The 14,172-nt window shown below is 35.5% G+C and overlaps 1 protein-coding gene across 4 annotated transcripts in view; it reads right to left on the bottom strand.

Moving 5' to 3' along the window:
- The window catches only part of RNMT (RNA guanine-7 methyltransferase), a 58,507-nt gene that overhangs the window by 38,781 nt on the left and 5,554 nt on the right, over window positions 1-14,172 (bottom strand). For all 4 annotated transcript variants that reach the window (XR_007455462.1, XR_007455463.1, XM_049620506.1 and 1 more), the window contains exons 4-8: window positions 11,495-11,620; window positions 8,861-8,976; window positions 6,980-7,161; window positions 6,260-6,424; window positions 2,941-3,058 (exon numbers count right to left, since the gene is read on the bottom strand). Coding sequence is in view for 2 of the 4 variants with exons in the window: in XM_049620506.1 (XP_049476463.1) it covers window positions 2,941-3,058; window positions 6,260-6,424; window positions 6,980-7,161; window positions 8,861-8,976; window positions 11,495-11,620 (707 nt within the window). In the remaining 2 variants the exon portion in view is untranslated. The remainder of the gene's footprint in view (window positions 1-2,940; window positions 3,059-6,259; window positions 6,425-6,979; window positions 7,162-8,860; window positions 8,977-11,494; window positions 11,621-14,172) is intronic.

Here is a 14,172-nt window from a genome sequence, read left to right as displayed (position 1 = left end):
TGTAAATGAAACCATAATGAACTACATAGAATACTTAATATTTAACAACCATCTACTCTACAAAGGTTATATATTCTAATTTCTTTGTCTTTTTACAACAAACCAGCCAGCAAAGAATCACTTCCGACCTAGATCTTCCTAGTAAATTTTTAAGAAAATGTTTCAGGGGCACCTGGATGGCTCAGTCAGTTAAGCATCTGACTTTGGCTCAGGTCATGATCTCAAGGTTCATGAATTCGAATGCCACATCTGGCTCTCTGCCGTCAGCACAGAGCCTGCTTCAGATCCTCTGTCTCTCTCTCTCTGCCCCTCCCCAGTTAAGGCACGCATGAGCTCTCTCTCCCTCTCAAAACTAAATAAACACTAAAAAAGAAAGAAAGAAAGAAAGAAAGAAAGAAAGAAAGAAAGAAAGATCGATCCAGGAATGTCTACTTTGCTATCTTCCTTTTTCCCTTCTTTAAATGTATCCCACAGTAAGCTCAGACATTAGAAATTTGGTTGTTTACTATTTAAAAAGTACTTAGCTTTTTGGAGTCCCATATTGCTATAATCAGCCACTTTACCTTTTATGGTATCTTAATACAAGGGATATAAGAAACACCACTTTTAAGTGTTTTTGAAACTTTAATCCCACATCTTGTGGTTTCATCCTATTATAAAGCTTCAAAACTTTAATGTGAATGACTGCAAACTATTCTGTTGTAAATATGCTCTTCAAAGTATCAGTATAAGATTCCTCCATGTGATTATCTGCCTCTCACTAGACATCTCTCTCCCCTCTCAATCACTTTAAAAGACCAAACAACATATGACTATAAAGCTGCAAAACTGATTATTCTTTTGAAAGCAGGTGAAAGAAAAGAAAACAGGTGTCAGGATTTTATAACCATAGTGCCTTGAGTCTTTTCATTCTTCCTTCCCTCTGCTACAGTGCTCTAGGAGAGCAAAGTTATTGGTTCTATTGCTGAACCTCTGGGTCAGCTCAAGGCTGGCGGCTTTAGGAAAAGATTTTTTTTTTAATAGCAAACATCAGAAAACAGATCCATTTAAAACTCTAACAGAGACTAAAACAATTAGCATTCTGACTGTGTCTCTGGTCTTCACACCCCTCCAAACCATCCTCTATACTACCATCTGAGTCATGTTCCCACTTGTGGGACATGTTGTCTCCTGCTCAAAGTCCTTTATAGACTTGCAGAAGTAACTTGGTGAAGAAGTAGGAAAAACCAAAGAACTTTTTCAAATTACATGCTATTACATTCATGTATGTTCCCAGAGGGATAAGTCATATCCTCAAAGGCAACACTGGGGGAAAAAAAGGAAGACTGGAGAACCACTTTGCTAAAGAAAAGTTTTTCATACTTCTTCAAACATCCCCTACTCTTTCATGCTTCTCTGCCTTCACTCTTAGTTTACTATTTTCACAAAAGACCCTTTCGGATAAGCACTGCACTTTGAGTATTTCATTACTGCAATTCTCATATTGTACTGAATAACTGGCTTGAATGTTTATCTCCTCAACATACCATAAGATCCTTGAAGAAAGGGGACCCTGCTATCCCATATCCCACTCTCCACATACAATTTCAAAAAAATTACACATATCAAGTCATTACATACATGCTAAGAGAAAAATATAAATAACTGATCATCGTACATGCAAAGCACCACCAAGTTAAGGACGACAAACTACAGGCATGTGTGTGTGATTTGTGTACACTTTTTCTAGTTTTCTTTTCTCTCTCAAAACAAAAACAAACCTCTCCTGCTAACATAAAGCAAATACAAATATTCTTAATTCTAAAATACAGAAAATATAACCAATGAAGAATGTAACATTTTAGTGGTTAGTAGTTTCAAAAGATAACTTAGGATTTAAAGAGGATCTTTCCACTCAAAATTGGGAAAGCTGTATGGATGCAATTGCAGCAGGAGATTTGTTTGAAAACCACCTATAAAAACTAAAGAATATCTTAGGTTTACAACTTTGTGGCCTTGAAAAACTCATGTATCCTCTCTGAACCTAAGATGGCCCATTTTAAACTGTGGAAGGGGACTGTTTTGCCTACTTCACGGGGGTAATTAGCAAAATAAGTGAGTATGCTTGCAGTACTTTAAAAAATATTCTAAATTGAACGAACTCTCTAAAGAAGTTTAATAACTATTTGATTAATATGATCCTGTTGATAATAACAAAAATGTTCACTATTTCAGATCTCATTAAATACTGAAAAAGGACATAATGAAAACTAACTAGTCAATGGCTATACACTGTATTTAACGCTTGTATAGAAGCTGCCATTGCTGCAATTTGGGAAAGCAGAGAAGAATCCAGGAGTTAAAACAGGTCTCAGCAACAATATAGTCTAAAAGACCAGAATCTTGCTAGATAGTCACCAAAGAACAAAACTAGGCATGGTATGAGCTCATCTTAGATCCTGGTCAGGAAGATTTTAAATTACTAATGTAACCAAAGGGCATTATTGTGAAGAAGTAATGTAATCTTGCACCCCAGGGGATATTTGGTAACATCTGGAGTCATTTTTGGCTCACAACTGGGGGCAGGGGTACTACTGACATCTAGTGCATAGATGCCAGAGATGATGTTCAATATCCTGTGACTAGAACAGCCCTTCACAACAAAGAAATTACCCAGTCCAAAATGCCAACAATCCTGAGGTTAAGAAATCCTATCTTAAAACAGTCTATGTAGAAAACAGAATTTGATGACAGTGCCATTCATTTATTCATTCCAGTATTTCCTGAGCAGCCATGAAGGAAAGTTCCTGTAATGAGCTCTGTCCTGGGTGCTGAAGGGTCTAGAGCAGTTAAGAATAATCTGTGTGATTTATAGAAATATTGAGCATCTATATGGTCTTGAAAGGAATCTCAGAAACAGTCAAACAAGTTTATCATGACCTAGAATTTCTAAATACTTACCTCCAGGGCCTGCATTCGTTTTAACAGCATTTTATTTTCACTGTTCTTAACCTTTTCTTCATAGAATTCCAGAAATGTTTTTTTGTAGACTAGTTTCATATTGTACTTCTTTGCCATTCTGTCCAAAATAGATTACTTAATTAAAACACTTCCACATTATTTATAATTCCTCAATAGTTTACTTTCACACAACAGTGACAACTTCTGGGCATCACTAAAAAAACTATCATTATAAATTCACAACAGGATGATACAAAATGAGTGAAGAGCAACATACCAATAATTACATCTATAAGAAAACATGTATTCTCAATCTCAATGGGCCACAGGTGACTCTATTACTGTAATAAATGGGTCATGAAAGTAAAAGGAAAGGCTGTGAGACAGGGATGAAAGCTGTAAGGAACATTTTTCTATAAATTTCATTTATTTAACTTAATCCCTTACAGTGGCATTGAAAACAGCTGCCATTCCTTTTTAAAATATTCTTTCATCTCTTGGATTCTCTAGCAAAAGACACTATTAATTTTTATAATACACCTGTAGCTGCTTCTTCACAGTTTGTTTTACAAATGCCTTTTACCCAACTTGTAAATTTTAATGTTCTGAAGAGTTTGGCCCAGAGCCTTACTCATTTTCTCTTTCCTGACTTTACACAGCATGCCAACAGCTATCTGTAGTTCAGCTCTCTCGTCACTCATTTATTCCACTGCTTCCTAGAAATCTCCACTGAGACATCCAGGATGTGTCACAGGAATTCTCTAACTTTCCAAATCCAAGGCTGAATCCCACTAGACCATTCTGCCAATCTTTATTTCAGTAAATCCATCTAATGATTCATGCCAGAAACTTCAGAGTTCTCCATGCCTCTTCTCTCCAATGCCCGCTGTGTTCAACACACACATCCTCTGTTTACCTATAAAATATACTTCAAATAGGTCTTCTTACCCCTTCATTGGCCACCATCTTGCTTTAACCACCACCACCACCACCACTCAGCTGTACTACTTCGCTAGGTTCCATGCTTCTATTCTTACTCTCCCTCAATGAATATTTCAACTGCAACCAGATTGAGCTTTCAAAAATACACACACGTCACTTTCCCCCTTTACGCCCTTCACTGGATCTCCAGCACACAATTCAAAAGGCTTCAGCATGGCCTTTAAGGCACTCATCTATAAAGGAATGCTGCTTTAGGGCATCTGGCTGGCCCAGTTGGTACAGCATACAACTCTTGATCTTGGTGTTGTGAGCTCGAGCCCCATACTGAGTGTAGAGCTTACTTTAAAAAAAAGGAAAATGCTCCTTATCTTGAGCCACTTGGGCCCTCATTCCTTATGACCACACAATGGCCTTCCTTTAGCTCCTTGAAAGAGCCAAGCCCTTTCCCATTTCAGGGCCTTCATACATATTGTCACTTATACCTGGAACATTCTCCCTTCCAGTCTTCAACTGGCCAACTTCTATTCATCCTTTAGATGTTGACTTAAACATCACTTCTTCCTAGGTGGACTCCAAAATCCTCAATTACATTAGGTCTCCCTGTTATACTCGTTTTTTTCCTCACTGCATTTGTTAAAATTTATATATATATATATATATATATATATATATATATATATACACACACACACACATATAATTTACTTATATATATATACATATATATATATATGTATATATATATATCAAAATTCATATATGATCTCAGGCAGCAGATAAAGGAGGAGATGAAGGGAAAATAATTCTGAAAGAGTCCACGAGAAGACTTGCGAGATGACAGTTGAGGGAACAGAGAGAAAGGAAACATTTGAGAGCCACTGGATTTGTATGTAAGAGGCATCTGTAAGGCCTCCCCATAATTTGAATTAGCCTTCCTTGGAAAGACAACATGAGCAAAGAAAAGAGTCTCTTCTATTTTTGGCAGTTCATGAAACTCATAAATCTACAAAATAAGGCTTTAGAAATAAAACCAAGCTTAATGCCTGAGAAATACCATAATTACAAAGAACTGAGACTCAGTTTGACCAATTTGAATGGGTTTGCCATATAAAAAGCTAATTATATTTTTGATCAGTTTCTTAACAAAATGGCAGAAGGGCATCTCAAAATCCTGTGCATTTTCAGATTGTCCCACTGAATGTATAGCTGTTTTAGTAATTAATTTTTTAAAACTTTAGATATTATAGAGATGACTTGACACTTTACACATGCATCACCATTAAGCAATTTAAGTACAAAAGACTGCTAGTGCTTCCTTAGCATTTAAAAAAAGTTTCATTATAGCCTTTATCTTTTTGGTTCTACTCAAATCACCAACTTTGTTAACCAAAAACACCAAGCTAACATACTAAACATACGAAATGACATACTAAAAAATTTAATTTCTTCTTTTAGAAAGAGCAGAAACATTTCACAAGAGTTTACTAATGTTAAGGGGGGAAAAAGTGATTTAAAGTTTTAAATTTTACAGCTTATATAAATTGTACATAACATTTTTCTCATGTTCAGTCCCATGCTATTTGATTTTCTCATACTATTGTATAAAACTTTTATATATTGTAGAATCCTAAAAATCTTGTATCTATAGTTTTATAAGCTGACTGAGGCACAACTCAAGTAATCACCAACTCAAAATAAGTAGCAAATAAAGCTTTTTCTTCAATAAAAGACTTTTGTCTTTAAAAGTACGAAATCAACTTAGGTTTGGTCAACTGTGACACGGCCTTAGATTTGACTTTTCCACTTTCCGTCTCAGGGAAACCTCCAAGGCCCAGGGGTCTCATAAGTCCTTGAAGCCTGGATAGCCCAAATTTCCCTATGTCTGTAGTTTGCCAAGACTCTTAGGTCCAGGTGCACGAGTGAATACATTCCTGAATCAGGATATTATTATTAACACTGCCTGTGAGACACAGGCAATTTCAAAGCTATAGTGAAATGTAAAACAACTTTTAATACCTATCCTTGTCAAAAGAGGATCATTTTATATTACCAAAGTTACTAATAGTTTTTTTAAAAAATCTTTCTCTATTTGCAATGTAAGATATTTTCTGCCACAAGTTGAAGGCAACAGGTTCCTTTCTTACCTACAGGATAAAGTAATTCTAAGGATGAAAGAAAACTAAATAAGCAAGGCTATTAGAGACCTATGGCACAAAACTGGATATGACGTTATTTTTTTTTTTCTTTTTCTTTACAAGGCTATACTTTTTCTTTGGGTTCTATGTAAAATAAGGAATGAATGGAAAGACTGATTTTTCCCCCTTTTTTTCACTCTTAAGGCAAAAAGAGAAGAATAACAGATTAATGACATTCTTACTCATTTAGCAATGGAAAATAGACCAAGAATTCAGGGACATCCACAACACCTTCCAAGTTGAAGTCATATTTGCAGCCAAATAAAGGATAATCTCCTTTCTTCTGAAATTTCACAGTATATATCTCATTTCCAAATGATTCTGTTTCTGAAACTTCAAGGCGTCTTCTGTTAAAGGTTATCCCCAAAACAAAATAAAAAGATTAAAGTTGTTATTAGCTTAGACTTATTTTGATCAGATTATGCATATGAAAAAACTACCGGATTTTTAATTGGATTTCAGCTACTTTTAAGAAGCAATAAAGTAAAAGATAATGAACAATTACACTCATAAAATTAGGCTAGAAATTGGTTTCACCACTCATGACTCCTGGGTAAGTCTTTGTGTATCTGATCCGGAGTTTGTCTAGCACTATAATCTCTGGCTGGATATAGCATCGGTCTCCAATTTATACATAAAAATGTTTTAAAGATCCATCTGTATATCTATTTTTTGACCTTAAATGTTGAGTATCTACTCAAATACATTACCAAAGTGCTCAGCCCTTATCACAGTTCATGAGATTGACCCCTGGTAGGGCTCTCCTTCTCTCTCTCTGCCCCTCCCCGTTTGTGCACACATTCTCTCTCTCTCTCTCTCTCCCCCTCTCTCAAAATAAACTTAAGGAAAAAAAAAAAACTTAACTCTGAGTAGCTTATAAGCCATGTATCAAAAGTACTTACATCAGTTCAAAGCTATTGGGAGTGGTACCAATAAAATAGCCTCCAGGGTTCAGTCTCTCACAAGCATTTCTGAGCATCATGTCAGCCTGCTCATAGGACTCAAATGAGTAGTGACAGACAAACTGACAACTGCAGATATCAAAGCACATTTCTGGGTCACGAAATTTGTCAATTAGAAGTTCCTGAAACAAATTAAAAATTAAAACGGGTCAACAGGGCACCTGGGTGGCTCAATTGGCTAAGCATCTGACTTCGTCTCAGGTCATGATCTTACGGTTCATGAGTTCAAGCCCCGTGTTGGGCTCTGTGCTGACAGCTCAGAGCCTAGAGCCTGCTTTGGATTCTATGTCTCCCTCTCTCTCCCTGCCCCTACCCTGCTCACACTCTGTTTCTGTCTCTCAAAAAGTGAATAAACATTAAAAAAAATATATTAAAAAATAAAATACAATGGGTCAAGATTTTGAAGCTAACTGCAACATAAAAAATTTTTAGTAACATAATTTGTAGAATTGGGGTCCTTTTTTTTTAAATTTTTTTAATGTTTATTTTTTATTTTTGAGACAGAAACAGAGCATGAGCAGGGGAGGGGCAGAGAGAGAAGGGAGACACAGAATCCGAAACAGGCTCCAGGCTCTGAGCTGCCAGCCCAGAGCCCAATGGGGGGCTCGAACTCACCAACCATGAGATCATGACCCGAGGTGAAGTTGGTCGCTTAACGACTGAGCCACCCAGGCATCCCAGAATTAGGGTCCTTAAAACAAAAGTAGACATGCCCCTCCCAACCACCTATCTTTTCTCTCATTATGTATAATAAGGCCCACAATAAAATGATCTTTTCCTTCAATAAAGTAATTAAAAACTAGGGATTCTGAAATCATGTTTAAAAACTTATCAACCAAATATGACATTTAAAAGAGTTGATGCTTTTATCTGGTTTACTTAAAAGCTAAAGTAAAATGATGTTGAACAGTAACTTTAACAGTATGTTTAAAAAACATAAAGCTGGCCTTTGGGATACTTTATAAACATGCAGAAGTGTTTTTAAAGGTTTCTGACATTCTAGCAGTATACTACCACTTTTCCATTTCACTTTCACAACTGCAAACAAAATGTATAGGATTAAAGATAGCTATAATAGTTTAATGAGCAAATGAGTCAGACAAAGCATTAAAGGTCAAGGTGAGACTTTCACTATTCAAGTGCCACTGTAGTTCTTAAACTTCATAGTTGTTAAGAAATTCAGAAACAGGTGGAAGGTGGAAAGCACCAAACTCTGATATGCTGGGAAACTACCCTAATAAATTATACTGTAAACAAAACAGAAGTTCAGTTCTTTTTCAAAATACCGGAAAATAAATCTTGCCTGAATGGAAAAGCAACAAGTGATTTCAAGAGTTCAAATTATTAAAAGCAAAAAGTTCCCAGAAATACTCAGTGGGTCATTTAAGAAAATTTATCATTAATAGAATTTCCAGTTGAAACTGAAAATGCATGTCTTGAGATTTTTAATGTTTCAAAGCACATTTTAAAAGAATGAACTGATTTTTAAAACACATCATTTATCCAAAGGAAAAATATAAAACATAAATTGACAAGGGTACCTAGTTGAGCATCTGACTCTTGATTTTGGCTCAGGTCATAATCACAAGGTCGCGGGATGGAGCCCTGCACTGGGCCTTGTGCTGACAGCATGCAGCCTGCTTGGGACTGACTTTCTTTCTTTCTTTTTTTCTTTCTCTCTTTCTTTCCTTCTCTCTCTTTCTTTCCTTCCTTTCCCTTTCTTTCTTTCTCTCTCTCCACCTCTGCCACTACCCCCACCTCTAAAAATAAATAAATTAATTAAATAAATACATAAATAGACAAATTTAAAAAATTCTGTACCTTTGAACAATCAGCAGTTATAAATTCTGCGTTGAAAATATATTCATTGTCACGACAACGATTTTTCATGTCCTCATACCGCTGCTGACACTGTTTGACAGAAACATCAGCGATATCTGCAAGGCAGAAAGGGACAGACATTAGTAACTGGCAAAGACCTACAGAAATAAAATGTAAATGCAAAGATGGAACAAATCTACACATTAATCCAAACTGATCCTTAGTAAAAGCAAGGAGGTTCTATTTTCTTCAAAACAAAAGAAAGTCTCTGTTCAAATGCAAATATCCTATTACTTTTTAAAAGGATTAAAAGCTTTCTCAATAGATACTGACAACAGAAACGTCCCGTCATTATTTTTAAATGCTTATTCCAAGTTAAAAGTAGAAAATTTAGACTCCAATTTGAATTATAAAACGTAAACTACGTGCCCAGCTCAGAAAATATCAAGTTTGCTTTTTTTAATAGAATGTTATTTGCTTTTTCCATGTTGAGATTTGCACTGATGGTGCAAAAGCAATGAAAAGTAAAATGCTGGCACCTTATCATGAATACAAGGTAGCAGCACCAAATGGTACACGTAATACTTAATATCTTCTTCACCACTACAAACTAGCATGGACAAAAAAACCCCAAAAACTAATTTCATTTAAGAATGCTCTTGATAAAGCTCAGCTCTTTTTCAATATTCTGTGTGATGAAATGGAAAGTAACAGAGTATCTGTGCTACCTAACAAAGTTTGAACAGGACCAGTGTGACTGTGTTGTGAGCTGTACTGGACACTTTTTTCATAGAAAATTGTTTTCACTTGAAAGAACCAGTGACAGATAAACCGGTTATTTAGACTTGGTGATTTGGCAGACATTTTTTGAAAATGAACAAAGTGAACCTCCACTTCAAGGAAAACAAAGGACAGTATTTGTTACCCATGATAAAACTTGAGATTTCAAGTGAAAAATTACAATCTGAAACACTTCTATCTACCACCACAGGCTGGGCATCTTCCCAACACTTAAACTTTTCTGACTGATGGTAACATTAAAAAAAATGTGATTTCTTGATGTCAACATTTAGAAGGTCTGCATAACTTCAGTGAACATTATTTTCCAAATATTACAAAATCTTACAGGGAAAAGCTCCATTCAAAGTGCAAGACAGACCAATGGATTTAAATGTAACAGAATATAAAAAGTTCATTGATACAGATTCAGATGCCACATTATAACTATCTGTAAGGAACTACTATCTCGAGTTTTTTTTTTTAATTTTTTTTTTTTAACGTTTTTATTTATTTTTGAGACAGAGAGAGACAGAGCATGAACAGGGGAGGGTCAGAGAGAGGGAGACACAGAATCTGAAACAGGCTCCAGGCTCTGAGCTGTCAGCAGAGCCTGACGCAGGGCTCGAACTCACGGACTGCGAGATCATGACCTGAGCTGAAGTCGGACGCTTAACCGGCTGAGCCACCCAGGCGCCCCTATCTGTTGAGTTTTGATATAATATCAAAGATGAATATGCTCAATTATCTGAAAAGTGTTAAAATACTCCTTCACTACAACTATTCATCAAATAAAATAACACATCAAAACACACTGAATGCAGAAACAGGTATGAAAATCTAGTTGTCTCCTATTTTTCTATACTCTAAAGGGATTTGGAAAAATATTTTTAAAGACTAAAATATTTTTAGTCTTGTCACTAAACTTTATTTTTTATTGATGAAAAATATTCTTTAAATTCTCAGTTTTAATTTCTATAATCAATAGATATAGGCACATACACAAAAGTTTTCTCATCCTCAATTTTAAAAATAAAGGTGTATGGCACTCGTAAAACCAAAAATTTGGGAAGTGTCAAAATAGGTAACTTTATATAGATGGTGCTGTACACTTCATTGCACTGGAAGAACATAACATCTGCTTGTCCTACTTCAGTGTTAAGACTGACCAGTGGGTTCAGGAGCTTGATTCATTCAGTTATTAAATTCCTATCAACTTTTCACCTAATAGATTTAGCAACTTCTATGATTGTTGCTTAGATCTATTATTTCATTGAGGGTGGAAAATAGTGATTTTCATCATTCCTCCTGCATTTATTCATTAGGAGTTTTTAGTTAAGAGGAATTTTCTTTGTCAACCATTTGGTTACTTTGAAATACAGTTCACATAAGGTAAGGAAGATACATACTCAGCCCCCACCCTTAATTTATGGATTTCAGAATGATGAGTAAGTTTCCTATAGCAACCTCGAAGGGTGAATACTGAGGGTTTGGGAGGGGGGGGGTTTCCCCTTTATTTGATGTTTCAATCTACTGTAATCACTATTCTTTTTGATGATGAAATTGTCCTATCTTTGGCCAGTGGAAGTCTTTTCAAGTTTGTGTTTTAGACATGACTCTACCTTTGATTACTTCCTTCCTTTTAGGGAGGACAAGTTATACCAGGCTCATTAACTATACTGCATAATACCATCAGTAAAGTCTCATAATTCATTTTTAAAAAACACCCATCTCACACACAGCCTCAGATATCTTCTTATAAGATCTTTTAGTATCATGTGATAATGAGATCCTGCTTATTTTCCATTTACCTGACTGATCACGAATTATTCTTCCCCACACCATTATTTACCTTACCTGTACAAACTAGCTTATTAATTCTTCCCTTTTTCCACTTGAGCAAATCTCCACCTTTGCCACATCCCAGGTCCAAAACAGTGATATCACGTTTTTTTTTCTGTCGTACCTTTTCTAAAAATTCCCCTAAAAGAAATAAGTCATAAGAAATGATCTTTCCTCCATTTTTACTACAGCATCAACTGCAACCCCTAAAAACCTACTAACTTCTGCCTGACATTTACTATAAACTATTAAACATTCATTTATGTAATTTATAACTTTTGGTAAACATTCCAAAATATGACTAAGAGTTAGTTAAGTTCATCCTCTAGCATTAAAGATAAAAGAGTATGTGCCTGGTATTTTAGAAAGTTAAGACAGGTTTTTGAAGGTTACTCTTAGAATTTGATTCAACACTGAATAGCAGACATTTTAAATTCTAATTAATACAAGAAAATCCAACACTTGCTCATGATAAGGAAAAAACCTACTCGTAATTTTTATAGTTTTCTCTTTCCGAAAGCTAAATGTTTAGCTTATAATATGCCTACGTAAATCAAAGTAATTATGGGGTCATAGAGTGCTTGATTTTCAAAAAAGGTGTCAGGCTTACCACCAAAACAAATATAAGAAACAAATATAAGTCCCAAAACTATACATACCTCTTAACTTTACTATCAGAGTTCTTTTTTTTTAATTTTTTTTAAACGTTTTAATTTACTTTTGACAGAGAAAGAGACAGGGTGCAAGCAGAGGAGAGACAGAGGGAGACACAGAATCTGAAGCAGGCTCCAGGCTTCAAGCTGTCAGCACAGAGCCCAACACAGGGCTCGAACTCACGAACTGTGAGGTGATGACCTGAGCTGAAGTCGGACACTTAACCAACTGAGCCACCCCAGTGCCCCAGTATCATCAGAATTCTTAAACCACTCTAAAAAATCTTTCATCCCAATCTACCAAATCACATTAATAACTAACAAATAGTATCAGTATGGTCCAATGTATCAATAGCCAAATGGTTCAAATATCAGTTAAAAGCCTATTAATATTCTTAAAAAACTAAAGTATTCAGCAATTCAAAAACCTGATACAATGCTGAATCCTAGATCTACTCTTCTTGTCCTTATTATTCTGAGTTTAACAGTTCCTATTTCATGTGTGTACTACTGTGACTGCTAAAATACTCTGTGTAAATATTTCTGCCTTTCACTGTCCATAGGATGTTAAAGTAACTTTGACAGAAGCACAGTGTTCTATATTTAATTTTCCCCTAGAAAACTTAAATAGCATAATAAATGAATGACAAAGAATGGATGTTTAAAAAGAGAAAGGAAAAGGGGCGCCTGGGTGGCGCAGTCGGTTAAGCGTCCGACTTCAGCCAGGTCACGATCTCGCGGTCCGTGAGTTCGAGCCCCGCGTCAGGCTCTGGGCTGATGGCTCGGAGCCTGGAGCCTGTTTCCGATTCTGTGTCTCCCTCTCTCTCTGCCCCTCCCCCGTTCATGCTCTGTCTCTCTCTGTCCCAAAAATAAATAAAAAACGTTGAAAAAAAAAAAATTTTAAAAAGAGAAAGGAAAAAGCCAAAGACAGAACTTGGCACAGACCACACTGTGGCAAAAGAATCAGAAAGACAGGTGCAGACAGCAAAGCACCCAATGAGAGAGTTGCTGAAGGAAGAAAGAATAGCATGAATATGCAGGGAGAAAAAATTTGTTAAATCTGACTTATGACTTTTTGAAAATGACCTGTTTCCCTGATTATAAAAATGATACAACGATGTAAAAAATACAGATGAACTTAAAAATATTTATTCAATGAATAAATACAAGAACAAATGACACATCAGAAAAAATACCGAAGAAGTTATCTATGTTACTGATGATGATGAGGAATGGAAAAGAAAAACTGAAAAGAAATGAGAATTAGGGTTCAAAGATTACCTTAAAAGTATAGACTAAAAATGCCATAATACTAACCTTAAAAAGGGGGGTGGGGCGGGTAGGAATTGGGAGGCAACATTTAATTACCCTAGCTGAAAACTAGCAGAGACAAATAAGTCATATTTCTGTAATAAAATGAGTATGAAAAACAAAAGTGAGATAGAAAATATTAATATGTGTTCGAAATAATGAGCCTAGTTCCCACTCCTAATAACTATTCAGAATGAATAAGGTATCTTTAAAAATTAGTAAATTACTAGGAAGCCTTGCTGACTCGGTCAGTAAAGCATGTGACTTTTGACCCAAGGGTGTGAGTTCAAGCCCCACATTGGATTTAGAGATTACTAAAACAACAAAATCTTTAAAATAAGTAAAATAAAAATTAGTAAATTATCATCAAAACTACTAAAAAGTCTCCATAATTAGCACTTCATTCTTTCCAGTGTCATCACAAAAGCATTCTCACTTTTCCTGAGGCTGGCTTTTAAATAAATTAAAAAAAAAATACCAAAATCTTACTGTGAAAAACTTCAAAACACACTGGCTTTTAAAAATTCTCTAAACTCACCTAAGAATCTACTTAATATGTTAAATATATAGAGCAATAAATATGTTCTGAATCATATTTCTCCACTGATTTGCATTTTAATTTTTTTTAATGTTTTTTTTGAGAGAGCACGCACGTGAGCAGGGGAGGGGCAGAAAGACAGAGAGAGAGAATCCCAAGCAGGTGTAGAGCTGGATCCCATGAACTTCGAG

This window comes from Panthera uncia (genome assembly GCF_023721935.1).
Source record: "Panthera uncia isolate 11264 chromosome D3 unlocalized genomic scaffold, Puncia_PCG_1.0 HiC_scaffold_8, whole genome shotgun sequence".
Classification (NCBI taxonomy): domain Eukaryota; kingdom Metazoa; phylum Chordata; class Mammalia; order Carnivora; family Felidae; genus Panthera; species Panthera uncia.
The sequence above is the reverse complement of the archived record's forward strand: the minus strand, read 5'-3'. Positions and strand labels throughout refer to the sequence as shown.